A 23991-nucleotide genomic window follows, 5' to 3' on the forward strand; every position below is an offset into this window, starting at 1 on the left:
GCGAGGGCAGGCTACACGTTTCCATGAGTTTGAAAGCTGTCAGCTGTTGGCAATGCAGATTGGTAGGCGGCTAGCTTTCCAATTCCTCCCCCAAACAAAAAAAAGCTTGTTCAACTTGTTCGCATTTGCACTTCCAGCGTCTTTGCCGCGTCACAATAATAATCTTACAAACGAACAATGGTGGTTGTTAGTGTTTCGTTCGAGTTGACGTCGGCAAGGGAAACGGGCGCAGCATTGGATGAGCTCATACAAAAGCGTACAAACAAGTTTAGCTTTTTGGAAATAAGACACGAGTACACAAATACGCATGTATTCTGTGTGTATGTGAATGCGAATAGCGAATGCGAATGCGAACGCGGTGTGCCGCAGTGTTGTGCCAGTCTCAGCTTCAGTTGTACGTGAAGCGTGAACAACGTCGGAGCGCCCACGCGGCAAGTACAAGTTTGTAACACATACGAAAAGTGTGTGTCAAGCTCTCGCATATGTGTTAGTGGTGTTTCTTGTTGAGCGACTGAGTGAGTGAGTGTATATGACTAAGAATAATAATACTGACCGTTGTGCTGTTTTAGCAGTCAAGCTAATTGGTTCATGCTGTCTGTTACGTGGCTGCAGTGCTGCCTTTAATTAACTAACTAGCAAAGGAGCAGGCACTCCACAGCCTGAATCAAATAAACACATACATATACTATGTATATATACATATAGTATATACATATTTATAAAAAACAAGCAGCAGCATTTCAGTTTCGAGTTGCCAATAACAGTACAGTTAAAAAACACATAAAAAATAAAGAAAATTAAAAAAAAAACAGAAGTTTGGAAAACAAAATTGTATGTGCCGTAAGGAGGGAAGCTAAGCAAAATCAATAATTGGCCGAGCCTGCGTGTGTTTGTCTGTGCGTGTGTAAGTCGTGTATGTGAGAGTGTGTCAACCTTGCACGCTGGACAACTGAAGCAAAGGCCATGCTGATTAAGCAATAAGTGGAACAAGAAACAGACAACAAAAACATAACAACTCCAGAAGACAGTATGCAGCAAACACAACAACAACAACAACAGCAATCACAGCAGCAGCAGCAGCATCATCAACAACAGCAACCAGCTGTCATAACCAATTCGAGCAGTGGCAACCACACGCCCATCAACTCAGGTGTCGGTGCGGCGGGTGCTCTACCAGGTAGCAGCACACCAATACGCATAGGCAGTGCAAAGCATGCGGGCGGCGGGGATACACTGGTGCCGCCAGTGGCCAACGCCGCTTCCCATTCAGTGCCCGGCACACCGCAACAGCAGCCGCCGCATTCGAGCAGCGTGCCCACGGCCACTGGGAGTCATCTACAGCTGCAGACGACCGGAATAATGTCCATGGCGGCCTCCAATCAGTCGCTGGGCGTCAGTGCCGGCATTGGCGCCAGTGCAGGCGGCAGCAGCATCAGTGGCATTAACATAACGCCACCAAACAGCGCCGGCCTGAGGCAGTCGTCAGGTGAGTCGTCTGGTGATGAGTTGGTGATCAGGATGCGACCGTTCAGCCAGCTTAGCCTCAATTGATATTCAGTGTCGTCTCTTTGCGTCATTTTGCGTTGCTTTTCTGTTGGCCGCTATTACAGGCTCACATTTTGCGCTCTCGTTTTGTGTTTCGTTGTTGTTCGCATTTTTCGTTTCAATCATTGACACACACACACACTCGTATTCTTCTTATACATGCATATGATAATCTATGTTTTGTTGCTGTCTCAATTTGCATACCCTGCACTCAATTAGTGAAGGTGTATTCAGGGAAGGCATATGTGTTTAGTTTGTTCAATTCTATTATTATATACATATGTATAGTTCATGAACTTATATTGTTATATTCATTACTATATGAATGTATATAATTATAGCTGTATATTTACTCTCTTCTGTTGTACATATAATTTCAAATTTCAACTGCTGCGTGAGGCTGTAGCATATGTTTATCGATAATAATAAGGGAGTAGCCAGACAGCTCTTAGATGCGTACAGGGTATATTTAAGCCAGTAACTTTGTGCTTTGGCACTTTTGCGTTTTCTGTTTTGATTTTGTTGTTTCTCGCATTTCAATGGCAGTTCCCGCTACGCGACTAACATCGACTGTCGCATCACGCTTTTAACTTTGTCTGGGGTTTCAAGCACTTCCGCTCCATCCGTCAACTGGTCGAAGCTCGAGTGTGGGGGGAGATGTAGATAGATAGAGAGAGAGTGAGAGCGAGAGGTGTTAATTGTTGATTGAGCTCAGTTTGTTGTTGCTATGACTATGCAGCAACCACAATTTGAATTGAAGACAAAAGGCAAACAAATCGGATTTTACCCGTGTCGCTTTGCACTTGCACCTGTTCTTGTCATAATTTACGTTTCAACGTCTATACATATGTATGTGCTACAGCACACGCTCGCTAAACAGACTTGATGACTTTTATATGCATACTCACACTGATAAAATCTGTACCAAGAGAAGTTAGACTGCGATTGATTTGAGAACAGCATTTGACGTATTTATGTGATATTTATTATATGCGTATAAATGCAGTTTATGAGCGACAAGTGTATCTCTATGTCTGTGTATCTTTGTGTGCGTGTCAAGCAGCAGGTCGTGCTAGTTGCTCATTGATTACCTCAGGGCTTTTGTCAGCTCAACTGCATCCGGCCAAACCAATTAATATTACACTTAATTGCCAATTTGCTAACGAGCTCAAATTTCTTTTGTAAAAATATTGCAGTCTCGTATGATAAAGACTTTGCATCTTAAATATTCATTGTTTTGCATGATAAAGGCCTTATGCAGGCAGAGCTGAGATTATACAATTTAATCTACACAAATACATGCATAAGATGTGTCTTAAGTCTAAATAAGTCTTTGATATATACTATATACACATATTACAGCTTGTCTCTGTGCATAATATATTTATGATTGCTTATGCTTCAGTTAGTACATTATATTTAGAGCTTGACCTAGAGAGTATTAATAATTCGTTAAGCTGTACTTCTGTTGCTTTTGCGCTTCGAGTTCGTTGTGTGTTTTATTGTAAGTAATTGTCATAAAATTTTAAGTAGACATCTTTTATTGTTTTGGTACTTGTACATGCACAATGGGCATTGTGCAAATACACACATACACACAAGCAATTAGCTGACACGCGCAAACTTTTAGGCACTTTTTAGTACCCCCTGGCTGGGGCACAGTGGGGCCAAAGGCGCCGAAAGGGCCAACTGCAGGCCATGAATGCTGAGAAATGCAGCAGTTGGCACAATTATACAAATATACATATATATAATACTTATATGTATATAATGTGGTATGTCTGCTTGTATATTTGCAAAAAGTCGGCATGCCCTGCTCCACTCCCCAGCGACTCAGGGGGCAAACGAGCAAAAACAAAAATCGATGCGTCGCTGCGTTTTGTGATGTGTCCATCCATTTTAGTTGCTTGCTTTTTATTTCAATTTACGTATATACATTTTTTTCTATTCATTTCTCTTTTTTTACATTTTGGCGTACGTAAGGGCCTATTTGGGGCGGATGGGAGGAGGGCTGAGCTGGGCTGTGCTGGGTTTGGCGTGTATTTCATAAGGCATGCTGCATTCTATTTTTGTTTCGCTTCCAAGCTTCGTTGGCAAAGGTCAGAAGTGAGATGTGCACCATGAACTTTAGCTCTAGTCTTTATTCCACTTCTCCGCCTGGCCACATCCGGTCCACTTTGGCTGTACCCGTTGATGAAATTCTCTTGTACATTTGCATAACCAACGATTCGAATTCGATCGTCATATCTAGCAGAGGGCTGAATAATTTATCTATTGAACGAATATGCATCACTTATCCAAATCAATGTGTTTGGCGAGTGTGTGTGTGTGTGTGTGTGTGTGGACAAGTATCTCATTCGTTGAATATTTTATAGCATGCTTTTGGGCAAATTGCCGTGTAATAAATTAGAGAGTCGTGCTAAACTCGATGCACATATGCATATTGATTGCCAGCTCCACCTGGCATTCGCCGTTTGCATATCTAATGAATCCATCCCTCTAGTAGAAACCACTTCCGCCGCCACTGTAAGAGCCCTGCTCCACTTACATATGCCATTGGCCAGCACTATAGTATATAATTGGATTATATGAAACACATACACATACGCGTACACATACACAAATGGGGGCACATACGGGTGCTTGCTGTGACATCATATGCAACAGTCATCAACAAAACAGCAATAGCAGCAACAACAACAACAACAACAACAACAAAAGTTGGCATAACCAAAAGTGCATTCGCATGTTGATGTCATTCATCATTTGCGGTCAGCTCTTTTTAATGCTGTCGCCCATTGGTCAGCGCCAAATTAACAGCTATCGACAGTTGACCATTAGCCGCCACATGGCGCACAGGGTCGCTCGTTTAGCACTTTGAACTTTGGCTGGGCGCTCCTTTGGCCATATCTTGGCCAATATTAGCCAGGCGTGGCCAGGCGCGAGGCGTGCTTGGAAATTGCGTAATTGAAACGCCCACAAGTTCTTTATTGGAAATTAATCAATGCAATCTATCGACGCATCCTATCGTCCTAGGAGCGCTAGACTCGCCTTGTTTATTGACGTCTGCGTGCTGTGCGCCGTACCCGATGACAGCAAATTGATAGCGGTACTTAATTAATTCACAGCGATTAATCGACACGTCTAATATGGTCTATCCCGCAGCTAGACAATGACCGAGATACATTGCCATAGGGTTGCGCATGAATTGCGCCAAGCTGACATGCATTCAGCTTGATTAAAGTTGACTTGGACTATGCATAATCACATCGATAGTTCTATTACAGCCAATTAATGTTTGAGATAAATATAAACAGGGTATCACATGAGTGCGAGAACTACTAATTTATTGGACTATAGGTGCAATAAAGTAATCATAAATGTATAGCATCGATTATCATCGATCGCTGGGTCTTCGAAATATCCATTAAAATGTTGTCAATGTGCTACTTTTACCGTTAGAGCATACTAAACTATATCATATTTGGGTTACTATCAACTCACACTCTAAATATAAATATTTAGTTTTTATACTAGTTCTACTTTATTCATGTTTGTTTATAAATGTTTTACTTATGAATATGTTATTGGATGAGAAGTTCTATCAGTTCCAGCTCTTTATTTCGCTATGGTTTTCTGCTTTTGTCGGTGTCAAATTATACTTTCTAAAGTCGTCTCGATGTCGTAAATGTGTTTGTTAATGTATGTAGTAACACTATAGAATTATAGAACTACATTTGTGTATTGATATTATATGAATATTGACTAGTTATATTGCTCGCTTTCTCTATTTCTCCCTCTCTTTTAACATATTTCATTCTATGTATGGGGCTAACTGCTCACATTACTGCAGTATTCGATTTTAAATTCAAGCGTCGACCCTCGCAAAAGGTGCTTTTAACCAAACTGCCCTCCACAGACAGTTTGAGCAACAGCCCAGCGCCATCATCGCCAGGTGAAGTTTTTTCCAAAAATTTTGCACAGTTCACCGATCTATCATCAAATCAATTCTACAATCTATTTCACTGATCATGGCATCCACTATAAAAATAACTCATTTATCAGTCTACAGTTCATTCCACTATTATTCCCATTTGAAATCATTTCAATTAAGCTACAAAGTTGCTATTTATCAGTCATCTTTCGAATGATCATTCTAGCAAGCATTCCATTGTTCCATTGATCAATTTACGTATAATTTTACAATCATGTCGCCGTTCATTTCATTGATAATTCCACTGATCATTTATAGATCATTTCACTGAGTTCATACGACAATGATTTCATCGATCTTTTCATTGATTATTCCACATTTCATTATAAATTTTGTTGATACTAAGAACATTTCAGATTATTCCACTGAACGTTATTCTATTTATCATTCCATCTCCCATACTGCATACCAAGTTATTCCCTGATTATTCCAGCAGTCATTTTATTGATCATAAAACGAATATTCACGGATTCCACGGACCATCTGTGGCACATATTTTGCACATATATTTTGCTTTTGCTTTTGCTTCAGCTTTTGCTTTCGCTAATCGTGATCATCAACGCGTTCGGCCTCCCTCCATGCAGTTGGCCAACGAACGCATTTGTATGCATTTCGCGAACATTTAGTTAAGTACTCACTTAGCCATGACCGCCGCGTCAAGCGTTGCCATATCTGTGACGCATTTGGCTGCCATTCGTATCATTTTGCCTTCGTTCCCATCTATTGTGTGCCGCAGCGCACGGTGCATTATCAAAAGCTTTTCAGTTATTATTGGACGAGTATTGTATTGTATACTAGTTTTTCAGTTGTTCAGTTGTGTTTGTTATATTTATGACATGAAATTGAAGGCAGCGAGCCCCGTACCGCCCCATCCCATGCCGTTCCAGTTCAGTTCCTGTCTTGGAGCTTTGCTGGATAAAAGATTGCCCACGTCTAGCTGTGCCAGTGCCGCTGCTGGCTGTCAATCTGCCATATCATATCTTATCGTCGGTATTTGTAGTTGTATTTAGTTGGTATAGAACTTAAAAGTGTTCGCGCTCTCGATAAGCCCTAATTAATGTGCAAAAACATAGCGTTGGCATTTTATTGAAATGGCCCGCTCGTACAACATTTGATTGCAAAACTTAACGATAACATTTTGCGCTCCGATAAGCGACTTTTGCTTTCATTTCTTCGTTTTATTTTTGATACTCTCTTCGTACCCACTGAATCATTGAGCTGTCAACAACACTGAAATATGACAAATGAGCTTTGCGAACATTCGACTGACTTACTAATTGCTTCTATCTACAAATAAAATAATACAACTAACAGCAAGCTTGCAGTCCGCAGTTCCGATTTCAAAGCACATCTGGCCGGCAACTTGATGAATTTGTTTATTGTTTTATTTGCATTTTAGCAAACATACGAAATGAATTATGACATAGTTTAGCACATTTGCTCAGCGCCTGAATCAACAATTAAAGATAATTCAGTGATGGGAAGCAGCTCTTAAGTTGTTATATTTCTTATAAGCTATTAATGCACTTGAATTGCTTAGGATCTACATTAAACTATACAGTTTTGATTATGTTGGAATCTAGGTTTCTTTTATGTATATATATTTTTATAAATTATATTATATTTGTTTATTTATTTTTTTAGTTTGACTTATTTGTGATTGTTACAAAAACAGTTGCCTTTAAAAAAAGAAATGGCCCAACTAGAAATACGTTTTGCTAATTTCTAGGGAAACTGCGAAATAAAACTAATTTTGGTTCATGGAAAATTATTATATTTGCTTTGCGGCTCAAAGCGTACAAAGTACAATATTTGATTTCCGGGTTCCACATAATTTTCACTACAAATTTTGCTTGCTTCGGCTTGCTTGTTGGATGGACACCAGAAAAAAAATACAAAATCAGCTCTGGCTCAGAGCAAAACATGTGAATTAGTTTCCGGGATTGTCTCAAAACTCGGTTTATGTTATCTTGATAAAAGACTTGGTAGATAAATGTATTTCGTCTCAAATAATTTGGAAAATATTTATAAGACCTAAACATATTTTATAGATTACATTAAGTCCCGAGCCTCTATATAATAATGAATTAGAAATAAGTAATTAGCATACTTTTCAATACACAAAGTAAATTTCATTCATTTTCATTAGCCTTCCCATTTCCATTTGTTCATTAGCGAACGACTACTGTATTTGCATTTGTACGTTGAGTAAGATCATGTCAGTGAACAGATGTAGTTTAAAGTTTGTGTGCACTTGGAAATATTGAACTGTTTGATCTGAAGACTATAAATATCGTAAGGCACACTTAAGTCGTAAGCCTTAGGTAATACGGCGTCTGGGATCACGTCTCATGAGCTCAGTGTAAACACTTGTGTGTAGCTCATGCACACACATACGCAGAGGCAGCATGTACATGTATGTGTGTGCATATGCACAGAAGAAACTTAGTAGCTAATAGCCTCATCGATAACGCCCCAAATGTTTGGCACATAAAGAGTGACTATGAACAACAGAGAGAGAGAGAGGACGGACAGAGAGAGAGAGAGAGAGCGGCAGTGAGTGTGACTAGCCTAGATGGCAGCGGCGCGTCGACGCTGGGCAGATGCCGACGCAGATGCCGACTGCGCACTGATATCATATCTGCGAGCTGTCTAAATTAACACACGAGTACTTAATATCGGGCGTTCGCTGCAGCTCGCCAGAGACGCGCCTCTCAACTGCTTTTCGAAATATTCAAAACATTTCTCAAACAAAAAATGTTTTGATTTTTGTTTTGTTATTGTTTTTATTTTATCTATTTGCTTTTTGTTTTTGGCGAGCATGCAATCGTTAGCCACAACAACAGCAACAGCAACAACAGCAGCAATCACTACATACGGCTAATGGCTCATTATTATATGGCGGGCGGTGTGTGGGGTATATGGCGGCAGCGACGCCAACGCCAGCGTCAGCGGCCGTGTCAGTCGCGTCATCGCCGCTGGGCCAGCGGCAGCTGCTCGTCGCTGCTCTTTGGGCATATTCAGTTGTCGTTGCGGCTCCGGCTCCGTAGTTAGCTGCGTTTTGTTTTCGTTCGCTGCGCATGCCAATAAACATATTTACATACATATATACATATATCTCAATCGGCGAGTCTGACTGGGCATCCCAGCACGCATTCGCGCGCCATCTCAATACAGTTTCACAACAATTCGTTGACGGTTACGGTTGCGGATACGTGTTATTTCTAATTCCCTTTCCGATTCCGAATCCGATTCTGAGTATCGTATAGCGTATACGTCATGTAGTACCCGCGTACGTTCAGCAAATGCTAAGGCACCAATTAACGTAGCTCGCAGCTCGCAGCCCGCAGTTCGCAGCTCGCCGCTCGCAGCTTCTACGCACATTCTTCGGCTGGCTGGCCAGAGTGGAGCAGCGTGAATACCAAATGAATCTACTACAAAGCAAGTGCCAGTCGCATAGCGTCCACGCGTCTTCCGCATAGTCTGTCCAATTATGAGCTGAAATCTATTTGATTTTTATTGTATATTACGTGCGCCACAGCAGACGCGACATAAGCTAAAAAAACTAGTCTCTTTGCTTAATAAATTGAATGTGTAAAAAAGGAGAAATTAAAAATAGTTGAAAATAATAATTTAATGAAAGCGTGTGCAATTATGATTAAAGTGCAAACTGAGACTGCGAGAGAGAAAGATACAGAGTGAGAGTGAGGGCCCCTGAGCATCCCAACTAACGTTCTCGCCAGCTCATTTGCATATGTACTACGTGTTGTGTCTGTTTGTCTTGCGAAATAAATTAAAACATATTCGAAAAATAAATAAAACAGAGCGCGCCGCGGCCTACCTTGAGACGATGTTGATTTGTTTTTATGTACTTTATACATCTCTCTCTCTCTCTTTCTCTCCCACATACACACATACAAATCGTTAAGCATATACATATGTACATATGTGTAGACACAAGCATACACAATACACAAATAGGCTGTGAACATCTTTCCAAATTGCTTTTAGATCTTAGCCGCTGCTAACCCAATTCAATTCGGGCCATAAATAATTAGAGAATCCGCCAGCCACAGCGTTTATAACTTCGTTCAATTCAATCTCTTATTGCAGGAATCGCCAATTGGGCCGCAGATAATCGCGATGGCAATTCGGCAGACAAGGTAAGTATTTCTCTCCACCTTCTCCCAGAAAACAAACAAATGCGCTGGAATTTTTTTAAATATATGTACAACAACCGAAATTAAAGACCAATCAGAAATGTTGAAACTGGGTCATGATTTCTGTCCGCATGTAATTGTCTGAGGCGAGCTATCCGATAAGAGCTCTGTGATAAGAGCTGACTAATGCAGCTCTAATCGATGTGCGGTTCCTGCTGACGCCAAAAGCACAGATTGCATATCTATTGATAGAGGCGGACCACGTGCAAAGTTGATAAGCCATAAAATAATACACTTATACGATTTCCCTGCATACTGATGCCAAAAAGGGGCTTAGGCAATTTTTTTTTTTTTTTTTTACATGCCACTATATATGTATGTATATAATGTGTAAATATTATATTAATATAGCTGTGTGCATATGTAAATACTCATGGCTAAATAACGAAAAACTAATATTTGTAATACTCGCTAAAGCTGACTGTATTTTTCCTGATATCTTCTGTGAACTCCAATCACATTATTCCGGTTTCAATTTGCGGTTTCGACTGGAAATACGGGCAATTTGCCCGGGGCTGAAACAGAATTGCTTTATGTTTATATCGTTTCGTTGTTTGGTTTGGCATTCGAATGAATTTTAATATTTACAAATTATTTCACCTAAATTCTCTGTCTCTCTCCCTCTTTCTGTCTGCCTCTCTCTCTATTTAAATTTGGAATTTCGAAATATTTTAATAGCTTACTGCGGTAAATGTGAACCAAATTAGTTTCAGTTCGTAAAGTAAATCCAATGTATATAGGGTATCTTCCAGTGAAACTGTGCAGATAGCTGCTGATCTCGACTTTTTGGCTTTTTTCTCTCTCATATTTTTCGTGTGTGAAAATTGTGTTTTAAGCGCTAATTAGATTAACATTTGCTTTATGAATTAGTTGGAAAATTCGTGTGTAGCAATGTTATAGAGGAAGTTGGTTGTCAGGTGCGCGCACAGACATCCTCGAGACAAAGAAGAGACTGCGAATGTTTTTGAAATTTTGGAATGTATGCAGAAACTGTCGACAGGTGCAGACAAGTGCATTTTCATATGCTCAGTTGCTGTTGTTTATATAACGCACTAGCTAGGTAACAAACCACCTGCCCACCCACCTAATCATCTCTTGTTTCCCCAGTCTGCTGCAGAGGCCTCCAAGCTCAATCGCAAGGAGTCGTACAAGGCCCAGCGCAAGAACTATCGGCGTGAGAAGAAACGCGTGGCCAGTGAGCTGATGAATTCTCTGCAGGATCCGGCGGTCATAGTGCTGGCTGATTGGCTAAAGGTGAGTGTTAATTAGTTTAACAGACGCGCAGTCAAACTTTTGATACAAAATTTCTCGTTTCCTTTACAGGTGCGCGGCACACTCAAGTCCTGGACGAAGCTGTGGTGCGTGCTGAAGCCTGGCCTGCTGCTCATCTACAAGAGCCAAAAGACAAAAAGTAGCCACTGGGTGGGCACAGTAATGCTGACCTCATGTCAGGTGATTGAGCGGCCCAGCAAGAAGGACGGCTTCTGTTTCAAGCTCTTTCATCCGCTGGACCAGCCCATCTGGGCGCCACGCGGACCCGATAAGGAGACCATAGGTAATTGTACTCTATACGGCTCGTCTGTGACAACTGCTGATCTCCTGTTTCTCTTGCAGGCGCTGTGGTTCAGCCACTGCCCACAGCCTACTTGATCTTTCGAGCGCCGAGCCAGGCCGCTGGCAAGTGCTGGATGGATGCATTGGAGCTGTCGTTGCGCTGCTCAGCTTTACTGCTGCGATCCAACAGCACCAACACACCGTCCAGCAACTACGCCGAGGAGCCGTTGCCCGTCTCGGACGAGACTCAGTGGTCGGAAGCCGACTATGAGAAGCATTTCAACGATCACGGTAAGTGGATGCAGCACTGGCTGGCGCCGCCGGCCGAGCAGGAGACCTCGCGCCCACCGTCGCGCGCCCAGACACCGCAGCTACTGCAGCAGCTGTACAGCAGCGCTGTTAGCAACTGGGAGCGCACCAAGCGCCTGCCACGTTTCGCCCAGATGCGACGCGCCAGCGATGTCTCAAATGCCTCTGAAATGAATCCTGGCCGACGCACAGGCAGGCATCTGTCGCCCATCAGCAAATCGCTATCGATGGGCGCCGCACTCTGCGGAAGCAGTTCCAGTGACGACGAAGAGGACTACGCCAGCGGCAGTGTGTGTCCTAGGGGAGCTGGCTCCAGGCCAGTCAGTGCACCGCCCGATTGCCTGCTGCTGCCGCGCTTCCAAGTCAACGTTCAGGGTGAAGGCCCCCAGCCAGATTCACATTTCAATATCTGTCTGTCGTAGTTGTTGTCATTGTTGTTGCTAGCAATGTCGAGCAGTTGCTTATGTTGTGTTGCTTCCGACACGAAGTAGTCTGGGCGTTATTTGTTCAAAATTTATGTACAATAATTGTGAAGCTAGTCGTTAGTTTCGCATCTTAGCCACTCATCTACCCATAAAATAGCCAATATACTTGCATTAGTTAATGGAATAGGTCATTATTGGGGTCATTGCCATTGCTGTTGCCTCAGCTAGAGATCTCCTCTAGACAGTGACGAACACGAGTTTGAGCGTTTCATCAACTCGTTACAGATCTGGACGCTGACAGTCAAAATGAAGCGCCCAATGCGGCAATGTCGGGACTGGAGAGCGATTCAGAGTCAGAACCGGCACATGAAGATGATGTGGCTGAACAAATACCATGCGAAGAGACTACCTATGTGCCATTTCAAGAGGAGGAGTTTGGTGAGGTAAGTGGTGAAACCCATTCCGTGATCGATCAAATCATTTTCATAAATATTCCATTACGTTCTTCAGCAAGGAGAGCAAGTGGAGGAGTTGGCCGAGGAAAATAAGAGCCTCATCTGGTGTATCGTGAAACAGGTGCGACCCGGCATGGATCTGAGCAAGGTGGTGTTGCCCACGTTTATTCTGGAGCCGCGCTCGTTTCTGGACAAGCTCTCTGACTCTTATTACCATGCGGATTTGCTCTCTAGGTATGCGCTCCTCCTCGCTCTATTTTGATTCGTTTCTAACAATTTGTCTATTGCTATTCGGCAGGGCTGTCCATGAAGATGACGCCTACACACGCATGAAATTCGTCGTTCAATGGTACCTGTCCGGGTTCTACAAGAAGCCCAAAGGCCTCAAGAAGCCATATAATCCCATATTGGGCGAAACATTTCGTTGCTATTGGCAACACCCCAACGGCAGTCGTACCTTTTACATTGCCGAACAGGTTTCGCACCATCCGCCGGTATCGGCATTTTATGTAACGAATCGCGAGGATGGCTTCAGTATCTCCTGCTCCATCTTGGCCAAATCGAAGTTCTACGGCAATAGCACGTCGGCCGTACTTGAGGGTATGGCCACGATGACGCTACTGCCACGTGGCGAAATTTATACGGCAACCACGCCCTATGCCCACTGCAAGGGCATTCTCATGGGCACATTGTCCATGGAGCTCGGTGGCAAGATAAACATCGAATGCGAGAACACCGGTTACAAGACGGAGCTCGAATTCAAGCTGAAACCATTCCTTGGCGGCTCAGATACCATAAACGTAGTCGTAGGCAAAATTAAATTGGGAAAAGAAACTTTGGCTACCATCAACGGCCACTGGGACAAGGAGCTACGCCTCAAGGATCTAAAAACCGGAGAAGAAAGCGTACTATTGAAGGTCGATGCAGAAATGCGCTCGAAGCGGCTAATACGGCACGTGGTGCCATTGGAGAAACAATTACCAACAGAGTCGCAGCGTCTTTGGAGTCTTGTTTCAGATGCCATAGCGCGGGAGGATCAAGTGGCTGCTACCGAGCAGAAAACGGTGCTGGAGGAAAACCAACGAGAGGCGGCCAAGTCACGTTTACAAAACGATCAACCACATGTTCCGGCCCTCTTTGAGCTGAACGGTTACGGCGAATGGATATACAAGTACGCGGATTTGCGGCCATGGGACGTTCGTAACGATGTACGCCAATACGAATGTGATTATAAGGTGCTCACCGAGACGCGTAACAAAACGGTGCCGATCGTGCACGGCACCGAGCTAATACGCTCCAATATAGACCCTGGCGCCCACTCCACTAGACGACTTCCCTCAGACACCAAAAAGGTGTCCAAGGCTAAGAACAAGCCCGTGGATTCCGACTCAAGTCCATCGCCGCAGGGTGCTGTTAAGCGTGGCTCCAATTCTTCAGCCATTAGACAGTGAGTTTCCGATCGATTGAAGCAATCATAAAGTATTTATATTTGTATTCCAATATACTTCAGACTCACCTTGGCCATTGACCAGATGAACACAACGTTGGCCAACCATTCAAAGCAACTAAACGACATCACAAACCGGCTGGAACGAATCCAGTTTGCGCCGCACTTGAGAAATGGCAGTATCAATTCAAATGACTTAATTGGGGGCGGCGTCTCCATATCGACGGTGGTCAAGTCTCTAATCTATGCTTTAATTGGGCTAACATTCAGCGTGATTCTGCGCTGGTTCTTTAAATAGTTATTTTGGTTAAATTTTCTACATATAAGTACAACATTTGAGCTATGGTATATACAAATATAGTCTATTTATACGCGCCCAATATTATTCTAAAGCTATATAACCATGCCTCTTCTATTGTATATTCTGTCCCACTCAATGAAACAGATTCACTGTTCAAACGAGCGTCGTGTAAAGTCAATCAAGAATTATGAATTAAGCTAATTGGTATGTTAGTCCCAATAAATGTCTATAATGTAATATTAGCTACTGTGGCCACAGAAATGTTGAAAGTAATTCATCAGCTTAGAGGCCCGATCAGGTACGTTTAGGCTTATACGTTTTACAAACATAAAAACTAGCACCAAAATTTCGTAACAATTCCAATTCACGGACACTACAATGCATTCAATTCCTGTTGTTTTCAAACATAAATGCATAAATATACTAGTACTCTCATAAAATATATACACATATATATTCATATGAGATCATTTGGCAGAGCTGCTCGAGAGGCTTTCTTATGAACAAGAACAACGTGCAACACTCGTAAACATTAAGCAAGTTTAATGCTAAAGTGATTATTATAAACTTAGTGTACTATATACACAAAATACACGTTCTTGCATAACATCGACACGAATTGTACTACCTGAAAACATATTTGAATTGAAATAAACATTGAACACATCTTTTCCTTTCACTTGGACAAACTGTTTCCAATGAAATTTGGCCCTGAGGGTGAGTGAATGAAATCATGATTTAGGGGATATTAATACAGTTATCGAATGAAAGGGCACACGAATTTTAATTGAGGCCAATTAAGGGATGTTCCTTGATGATGATATTTGAGTAGCTCAATGTGAGAGTAAGTAGTTTTGTTTTTGCATTTATTCGTTTTATTGTTGTTGCTTTTTGCTTACAATTACAAATAGTTTATATATATTTATATATATACTATATATTTTCTACAACATTTACGGTCATTCTCATTTTCAATTTAGCTGTTTTACAATTTTATTTCACTTAATATAGGACCTCTCGTCTCTCCGTTTACTATGTTTTGTTCTATAAGCAATCCAGTTTATAGGGGGATTTATTAACGCGATTGCGACTATACGATATTTTGATGTTTTTCATCGTTCCGGTTTAGTCATGTGAGTAAAAGATGCTGCTAAATATGCGCTAAGAGTACACTTATTTAAATAGATTTTTTCGTTATGATTTCTTTTCTTTTCTGATTACGCCTTATATTTAGCGGGATGGCGTATGGGATGGGTATTACACAGTATAGTAGCAATAACTAGATTTTTCATCTTTATATGTATTTATATTAGGTTCAGCTTAACACTTAACACGACGAGAAGCTATAAATCAATGTTTTTCCTTCGGCACTGAAACTGAAAGGGTGTATGGAGGTCGATGTGTGGGAGGGAGGGTAGGTGACAACAGTTAAGAAGCTAATAAGTAGGATTAGATTAGAGTTTAGTTTTGTTTAGGTTTAAACACCCTGTATTATGTGTGTGTGTGTGTGTATATGTATGCATGGGTTCTTATTGGTTATGTGTCTATACACACACAGTTGTATATGCATGTACAAATATGTGTGTACGAGTACTTCTAGACTTAACTTACAGTTGGACATGCATGTGGATCAGCTCTACTATAGTTTACATACAATTGCGCTCTGCACAGCAGGTAAATAACACTTTTCGAGTATATATTCATATATATATATAAGCATACATATGTATATATATATATAGAAACATATATATAAGCATATCATGTATATATATATATATATTATGCATATATGTTTATGTATGTATTATGCATGTTTATATGTATTTTATGTATGTATGTGCTTTATGTACTTATGCATGTATCCGATCGGTATCTGTATATAGTATAACTGTATGTGCTTATGCATATTGCACGATTCCTCAATGGCTGCTTGGCTGACTGGCTGACAGACATGCGGGCGGGCGGGCGTTCGGTCGAGCGAGCTAGCTCGGGCTTGGGGACTCTGGCTGGGTGCTAGCCTAGCACGTGTGGACCCGCAAATGGTTTTGTAGTGTGCTCTTTTGCCGGAACTGCTTGGGACAGTAGGAACAGTTGTAGGGCTTCTCTCCGGTGTGGATCTTCATGTGGTTATTGAGCGTGGCCACTTGCCGGAAGCTAACCTCACAGATCTTGCACTTGTACGGCTTCTCGCCCGTGTGCGTTTTGATGTGGTTGACCAGAGTGCTCTGCTGCGAAAAGAACCGCCGGCAGACGCTACAGCCAAACGGACGATCCGGATTGTCACCCTTCAGCATATTTATGTTGCCCACATTTAGTCGAACGCCCTGCGCATTCTGATAGTGCTCGACTTTGGTGTTGGCCGCCGCCGCCGCTGCTACATTGCTGGCCACCACAGAGCTCACCGTAGTACTGCCATCGAGGAAGTGTAGCAGCGGATGATGGTCCAGTTGAAGGATGTTGGGCGTTGTGCTGTGCAGGTTATTGGGTAGCAGGCCGCTCGTTAGCTGCTGCGTGCCGGGAACAAGGGGCGCTGGCATGGTTGAGTGATCCACTAATAGTCCATAGCATAGATGTATTGATCGTTGCATAGATGGGGTTGGTTGATTGATAGATAGTTCGATTAACCGTTCAGTTCAGTTCAGTTGGTTGTTGGTTGTTGATCGTAGTTGTTGTTGTTGTTGTTGTTGTTGGGGTGTTGATTGGTTGTTGATTGGTTTGCATGCGTACAAAATTTAAATAAAAGCTTCGTTAGGGAAGTGCGTTAATGATCAATGCACACAGTGATAACAGAAAGCGGCTCAGTTGTAGGGCGAACACACAAGCGGCTCACCTGTGGCTGTGACTGTGGCTGGCTGGCTGGTTAGATGTGTGTGCGTCTTCATGTGGTTGGTGAGCGTGCTCTGCTGCCGGAACTGCATGTGGCAATAGGAACACGTGTATGGCTTGTCGCCGGTGTGTATCTTTTTGTGATTGGCCAACGTCGCCAGCTGGCTGAAGGACTTGTCGCAAGTCTCACACTTGTACGGCTTAGGATCGATGTGCGTCCGCTCGTGATTGTGCAGCGTGCTCAGCTGCGGGAAACGTCGCTTGCACACACTACACTGATACGGTTTCACCAGCTCCTCCGCCTGTGGCGAACTGTAGGTGCCCGAATATAGAGTCTTTGAGATTTGTACACGCTGCTGCTGATGCTGCTGCTGGTAGGCGTTGTGCATCTGATTCGACTGCGATTTACGGCTGTGCTTGCCGGAAGAGGACGGCGGCTGATAGTTGAGTAGCGACGTCGGCGTGCTTGACTCAGCCGCTGCAATTGCACGAGTAGGTTTGTGTGTGTGTGTGTTTGGATTAAAATCAAGAATTGAAGTTATGGATACTGAATGCTATATCTTATAATATATATACATATTTATATATAAAGATACACATGTCAATTCGATTCGCCTGTCCCGCACTTACCCTTATGCGTCTTGATGTGATTTATGAGCGTGCTCTGCTGGCGAAAGTCCTTAGCGCAAATATTGCACGTGAATGGTTTTTCACCGGTGTGGATCTTCACATGGTTGGTCAGCGTCGAGATTTGGCGGAAGGCCTTGTCGCAGTGCTTGCACTTGTAGGGACGTTCGTCTGTGTGTATTTTCATATGATTGCGTAACGTGGTCAACTGCCGGAACTTGTTTTTGCACACGTGGCACTGCTTCTTCTTGCGCGGATCGTCCACCACAGACTCATCCTCGCTAATGACGCTCTGCACCTCCTGTTTCATGGGCGATATGGGTGTATGATTGCCACCGCTGTTCGTTGTGGTCGTCGAGATGTCGAGCAGGTGCACAAGCGGATGCTGTGGATGAAGCATGGCTTGATGGGTGGGATGTTGTATGGCCTGCACGGCAGTCAATTGATGCAGAGCAAACGGGCTCTGCTGCAGGCTCGCAATTGTCGTTGGCTGCTGTAAGCTATTGGGGCCGATGCCCCCGCCACCGGAGCCGCCGCCACCACCGCTGCCGCCTCCTCCTCCACCGCCGCCACCGCCACCACCACCACCTCCCCCTCCGCCACCGCCAACGCTATGCGTGGCAAGCTGTGCAGGCGCATAGTGCTGATAGTTGGCCATAGCAGCTGTCGCGGCCGTCGCATGGTTCAAATGCATTTTACTTGATTTCGTTAATTAGGTTGCGCCCTTTGAGGTATTCGAGAAAATCGTCTGCGCGAGCGTCAGCTTTGTTATATTATTGTCTGCTCATGAAGGTAATGTTATACAATTAAGTCGAAAAGTCGCAGCCATTTGCACAAGCACCCCGTCCGTTTGTTATTTTAGATGTCTGCTCGTTTCGGTCGCGGCTGCTGCTTTGCCAACGGCCACACGTTGTGTTCCACGTATGCGCTGTGGCGCTCAATATGGTGTACACTTTGCGCGGCACAACATTCCACACACTTTGCAACGTTTCTGCAATTGCTTGTGGCGCTTTTTGTGTGATTTGTGCAAATTTTCTCAGGCCACGCTCTTTTTTATCCTTATCAAAACAAAAATGACTGGCGTGGTTTTCCAGGGCTACCGAACGTTCAGAGCTGCATCGACAAGGTTCGGTGTTCGTTCTACTACCTCCTATCGATTGACAAAAATCAAGTGCAACTTCCCATGAGGGCTGCTTTCTCAATTCATCGTTACCCCAAAACAACAAAAGTATCGATAGTATATATCGACGGTGTCTCGATACATCGCACTCTTCAATTTCTCATGTTAATCAACTTTTTAAAAAATATTTATTTTTAAATAATAATTTTTGTATTTTGCTTGTTTTGTAAAACAAAGATTGAGCTAATTTAATTGTGCGAATTCCAAGTGTTGTAAGCTATTGTATAGACATTAAAATTAAAATGATTAACAAAAAATACAAGAAAAGAAAACAATGGGTATTTAAAAACTTCGCAAAACTCATTTATCATTCGAACAAGTCTATAATACGGTTGGTGACATTTTAATATTTTCCGAGTTTTGTCTGGCATTGGAATTGATTTCTGAAGCAATAGTAAAACATATTCATGCGTCTTTTATATAGAAGTATGAATATAAAACCTAATTGAGGCAAGAATTATACTTTTCTGCTGGCGTTGTGCACAAATTATAAAGATTAAGTTAGACATTATTCGCGAAAAGGGATATATGTGAATTAAGAAGGTCATCCACTTATATTGGCTGAGATCCAACGGCAAGTTAATCCAATTAGTTTTTAATGTAAATTTTGTCGTTGCCAATATGAAGGTATAAAAAATCGACAATAATAACTCCACAGTCGCGACTTAATCATTCGACCCGTTCGGGTATCATAGCGGAACTTTGCAACTCCACAGAATACCAAGAAATATGTAACCCCTGTGTAGATGTATTGCTTTTCCCAGAACATTTTAACCGGAACTGATGAGAGCTAAGGCGCATGCAACGAATTCAACTAAATCGATTAGCTAAACGGACTTAAAAGTCTTTTAAAGGGCGTTAAACATGTAAACAGCAAATGACAGCTTGATATATCTAAGCGACAGTTGAGAAACTATACTATATCAGAATTTAGTCGATGAACAGTAAGAAATGTACGTCTTTATTAAATTATTAATATAGAGGACTTTTCCATCTGGTGTCTTTCGGAACGTTAACGATTTGGGAAGTGAGTTAAGATGTGGCGTATATTGTGATTTCTTAAGTAATGTATATAATAAAAGTATCGTAAAATATTGGATTAATATTCAATGTTCACAACAGTTATCTATAAGTGTAATATGAATTAAATGTATATTCACAAATATTCATAGTCGCTTTGCATTATGTATATTATATGAAGTACGATGCCCGTTATAACTATAAAGAACAAATTTAGGTCGATGTGTAGAACTCCGAACATGTTTATCGACTTATTTTGCCATTTTAGCTGCAGAGCTAGCCAGTGATTCTATATCAGAAGAAAAATATCGGTCATACTATAAGATTAAATATAAATGGAGTACATACACTTCGTTCTATCACATCCGAGTCAAAGGGAGAGTAGCGTAAAATTAGAAATGTTTCATCATGAAGTCGGCTAGCCATATGAGCTATGCTGGCCAGAAAGTAGAGCTCAAATAAATTACTGATATTTAAAAACAATGAGACCCATTCATTGATGGAGTTATTCAAAGTCAAAGGATTTCCAAGCATCATACGACAAAATGAGTATCCGCTTATACAGGCGTTGCAAATCAGATTAAGCAAATAACAAGACAACTGATATTTAAAAATTTCGCAAAGCTCTTTAAGCATATTAAGTAGTTTATAGTACTTTCGATGCGCTTCAAAAACTTTCGGTGCTTTCCTGGACATTGCCATTGGATCAAGAAATAGCCGCTCTAGGTAGATTTGCAGCGCCATGAAAGAGTAGCAGATCTGCCAGATGATATTAAGTAACAAAAAATACGCGCCACGCATTATGTTTACTGCTCCTAGAATGCCTAAAGTAAATATAATGCTGTCGTCTGAAGTAATCATCCATAAGGTTATTATAACTGTATGCTGCACAAATACAAATATTTTTATCCAGTAAAACTTTTGAAGTTGCGGTTTCTTGGATGGATTAAAACAGCTATTGGATACAGTTAGGAACTCGTCCATCCTTAGCAGATCCCTAATCATCTCGAATATCCTTTGTTGCCCCATTTGCACGCAGAAAATACTGCTCACAAGTGTTAGCAACATTACGCCAGGTCTTCCCAATAAATAGAGAGTCATTAGTTTCGATTGCGTAGAAAATGTCTCTTCATTATAGCAAGCTAGAAATACTATTATACAGAAATGGCACAACATATATAAGCAAATGAATCGCGAATAAATGCGCAGCAAACGCGACTTTTTAACATTGCCCGTCCGAATATCAAAGTAGAATTCAGAGACGCCACACACTGCTACGATATAGGTTATCCAGGCGTATACGTAATGCTTGCGCGAAGTCATTTTTGCGACTACTTGAAAGCTATTAAGAGAATACTGTCGAGTGCATTTAATCAATTAATGCTTAAATTTTGTTATGGCCGACTGAAAAATGGAAAATAAATAAGAAGTGACAGACAGCTCGCTTCATATAAGGGGTATCTAAAATCTTTAAGATATGTATTACTTAAGTCAAGTTATTAATGACAGCAGCTTTTTCTATTCCTCTCTCTTTCTCTCGTTCTCTGTGTCTTTCACATATTTTAGAGTATAATATTGACTTAGTCTGATAAACTTGTTGATTCTTTAATTCTCGAGTCAATTAATGATAATTAAAACTATCTTTTATTTTGTAGTTGCAATTCAATGAAACAGAAACATCATAGAGTTTTGACAGATTTACCTTTCTCTAAGACATTTCTGATCCTATCACTGTGCTCGTCAATATATATAGTTGTAGTCGCTCTGCATTACGTACATTATATTTAGAAATGTGTTTACTACAAGCAAAAACACCAAATGTAGGTTGATGTCCAGAACCCCGAAGATGTTGAAACTCTTATTTTGCCATGTTAGCTGCAGGGCTAGCCATTCATTCTATGATGGAGAGAGAAATTAATAAGTGAATAATAATAAGTCCATGTGTGGAACCTACACTTCGTTCCTCGACATCCGTGTTGTAGGTAAGATTGCGTAAGATTTGAAATGTTTCATCATGAACTCTAGCAGTCAGGTTAACTATGCTGGCCAGAGCATAGAGTTCACATACACCGAGGCTGCTTAATAATATCATAGTGTAAGTGTTGTAAGGAGTCAATGTTGTTATAGGATTTCCCAATAGTAGGCGAAAAAGGAAGTATCCATTTCTGCAGAATTTGGTGATCATTAGGAGCAGACAAAAACCAGTTGGATATTTGAAAATGTCACAGCTATCGCTAGTGATACAAACAAGCTTATAATACACTCGATGTGCTTCCAGAATTTTTTGCTCTTTTCTTGTGATTGGCATTGGATCAACATATAATTGCCTTAGGTAAGATTGAAGTCTTATGAGAGCACTGCAGGTCTGCCAGAGTACATTAAATGTCAGAAGATAGCATCCATACCTCACGAGTCTTGATCCGAGGAGGATGAGGTAAACACCAAAGTCTTTCCCACCAAGTAAAGTCTGTAGTACGACTGCTATAATTCGCGTCATAAGCAGCAATACCCTAAACCAGAAAATCTTTTTGATATATGACAGCTCTGAAATTGTGGCGAAATTACTATGTGTAGTAATCAGCTTTTCAATCCTTAGTAAATCCCTAACGATCTGAAGTATCCTCTGCTGCCAGCGCTGTGCACATGTGACGCTAATTGCATTCGTTATCCATGTTATCATAAAAATGGCATTCATTATGAAAATCATTAGTTTGGATTGCGTGGCGAATTTCACTGCTATATCTGTATTCACAAATGTTATCCAAGAAAAAGAGCACAAGCTCAATATACAAAATAATATACGAAAAACACGCAGGAAACGCGACTCTACGACTTTGCCCGCTTCAATGTCAATGTAAAATTCAGAAACTCCACAAAGCGCCAAGAAATATGTTATCCATGCGTATACGAATTGCTTTCTCGAGGACATTTTCACGACTACTGAAATGATTTACTTGAATGCAGCCGACTGCATTTAATCAATAGGAAACGGGTGCTCGAATAGAAAGTGGAAAATAAATTGGAATTGACAGCTCGTTTAATATAACTGCTATCTGATATATTGTACTTATATCTGCGATTTACTCTGTCATATCAAATGAAAAGCACGTAGGGCAAATATGGTTGTCTATGGAGAGGCAATGCAATAAAAAGTGGAAATAATATAATAAATAAAAAAAATAAGATATACATATATATAAATAAATAATATATGTAATTTGTCATTCATTTAAATTTTCATTCTATTTATTTTTGGACGCTCTTGTAATAAAAACATTTATCTTTATATATATATATATATATAATAGACAATTTTAAATTGATTCATTTAATTCTCCAAAACCCCGATTTAACATTTAAAAATATCTGTAGTCGCTCTGCACAATGTATATGATGTGAAGTAATACGCTAGTGACGATTAGAAATATCAATTTATGATCGATGTTCAGAACGCCAAAGATGTTGATCGACCTATTTTGCCAAGTCAGCTGCAGGGCTAGCCAGTCATTCTAGGATACAAAAATTAAAGTATTGAAAAAACATTGAAATGCTTTTCTTACACTTCGTTCCAATTGCTTCGAGGCAAAGTTGTAGGAGCGTAGGATGTGAAATGTTTCAGCATGTAGCTTACAAACCATATTGGTTATATTGGCGAAAATTAAGAGTTCCATCACATTGGAAGCGTTTATCAGTACCAAAAACGCTTCTGTGGTACGACTATGGGGTTTTTGGATAATTCCCAGCAGCTTACGAAAGAAATAATATCCAGTCAAGCAAGCGTTGCATCCGAGCTGAAGCAAGGATAATGCCAGCGAGTACTTAAAAATCTCACAGAATTTGTTTATCATTTGTATGAGCTTATAGTACATCCGGTGCATCTCCAGAACTTTCTGCACTCTCCGTGACATTGACATCGGTTCAATTGACAGTCGCTCCAGGTACAGTTGCATCCCTAAGAAAAAATAACAGATGTGCCAGACGATGGTGAACTGCATGAACAAGAATCCACACGATACGACTCGTGCTCCAGTGATGCTAAGATGAAGGATGACATTTTTGATGTCCATGACTGCCCGTGACATAAA

At 41.3% G+C, this 23991-nt stretch overlaps 4 protein-coding genes and 1 long non-coding RNA gene across 10 annotated transcripts; 1 reads left to right on the plus strand and 4 right to left on the minus strand.

Annotated features, from left to right (window-relative positions):
* Positions 1-33: 33 nt before the first annotated feature.
* Orp8 (Oxysterol-binding protein-related protein 8) lies at positions 34-14929 on the plus strand. 6 transcript variants are annotated; one of them, XM_018111532.3, is made up of 10 exons: positions 34-1486; positions 5399-5500; positions 9653-9702; positions 10867-11013; positions 11083-11314; positions 11374-11997; positions 12333-12490; positions 12558-12736; positions 12801-13949; positions 14013-14929. In XM_018111532.3, the coding sequence occupies exons 1-10, from the start codon at positions 1030-1032 to the stop codon at positions 14245-14247; spliced, it is 3333 nt and encodes a 1110-aa protein (XP_017967021.1). In that variant the 5' UTR covers positions 34-1029; the 3' UTR covers positions 14248-14929. The 6 variants fall into 6 exon arrangements, with proteins under 6 accessions (XP_017967021.1, XP_017967023.1, XP_017967024.1 ...); XM_018111535.3 differs by having other exon boundaries at positions 39-1486; positions 11374-11604; XM_018111534.3 differs by lacking the exon at positions 5399-5500 and having other exon boundaries at positions 36-1486.
* On the minus strand, positions 9763-10781 carry LOC149092113 (uncharacterized). Its single transcript, XR_016197669.1, has 2 exons — positions 10348-10781; positions 9763-10274 (listed from the first exon to the last, which is right to left on the minus strand). It is a non-coding gene; the product is annotated as an uncharacterized LOC149092113 (long non-coding RNA).
* A 173-nt stretch (positions 14930-15102) lies between the features above and the next one.
* Positions 15103-18863, minus strand: LOC108658885 (uncharacterized). The gene is made up of 3 exons (XM_018111541.3): positions 17710-18863; positions 17084-17557; positions 15103-16804 (listed from the first exon to the last, which is right to left on the minus strand). The coding sequence occupies exons 1-3, from the start codon at positions 18398-18400 to the stop codon at positions 16272-16274; spliced, it is 1698 nt and encodes a 565-aa protein (XP_017967030.1). The 5' UTR covers positions 18401-18863; the 3' UTR covers positions 15103-16271.
* Positions 18864-20042: 1179 nt separating this feature from the next.
* Positions 20043-21341, minus strand: Gr85a (Gustatory receptor 85a). Its single transcript, XM_089256486.1, has 2 exons — positions 20255-21341; positions 20043-20195 (listed from the first exon to the last, which is right to left on the minus strand). Exons 1-2 carry the CDS (start codon positions 21227-21229, stop codon positions 20043-20045), a joined length of 1128 nt encoding a protein of 375 aa, XP_089112612.1. The 5' UTR covers positions 21230-21341.
* A 456-nt stretch (positions 21342-21797) lies between these two features.
* LOC149092115 (uncharacterized) lies at positions 21798-22612 on the minus strand. The gene is made up of 2 exons (XM_089256682.1): positions 21857-22612; positions 21798-21802 (listed from the first exon to the last, which is right to left on the minus strand). Exons 1-2 carry the CDS (start codon positions 22599-22601, stop codon positions 21798-21800), a joined length of 750 nt encoding a protein of 249 aa, XP_089112808.1. The 5' UTR covers positions 22602-22612.
* Positions 22613-23991: the final 1379 nt, after the last annotated feature.

The sequence above is a fragment of the Drosophila navojoa genome, chromosome 2 (assembly GCF_054131105.1).
Source record: "Drosophila navojoa isolate 15081-1374.11 chromosome 2, UAZ_NAV_1.0, whole genome shotgun sequence".
NCBI classification, from domain to species: domain Eukaryota; kingdom Metazoa; phylum Arthropoda; class Insecta; order Diptera; family Drosophilidae; genus Drosophila; species Drosophila navojoa.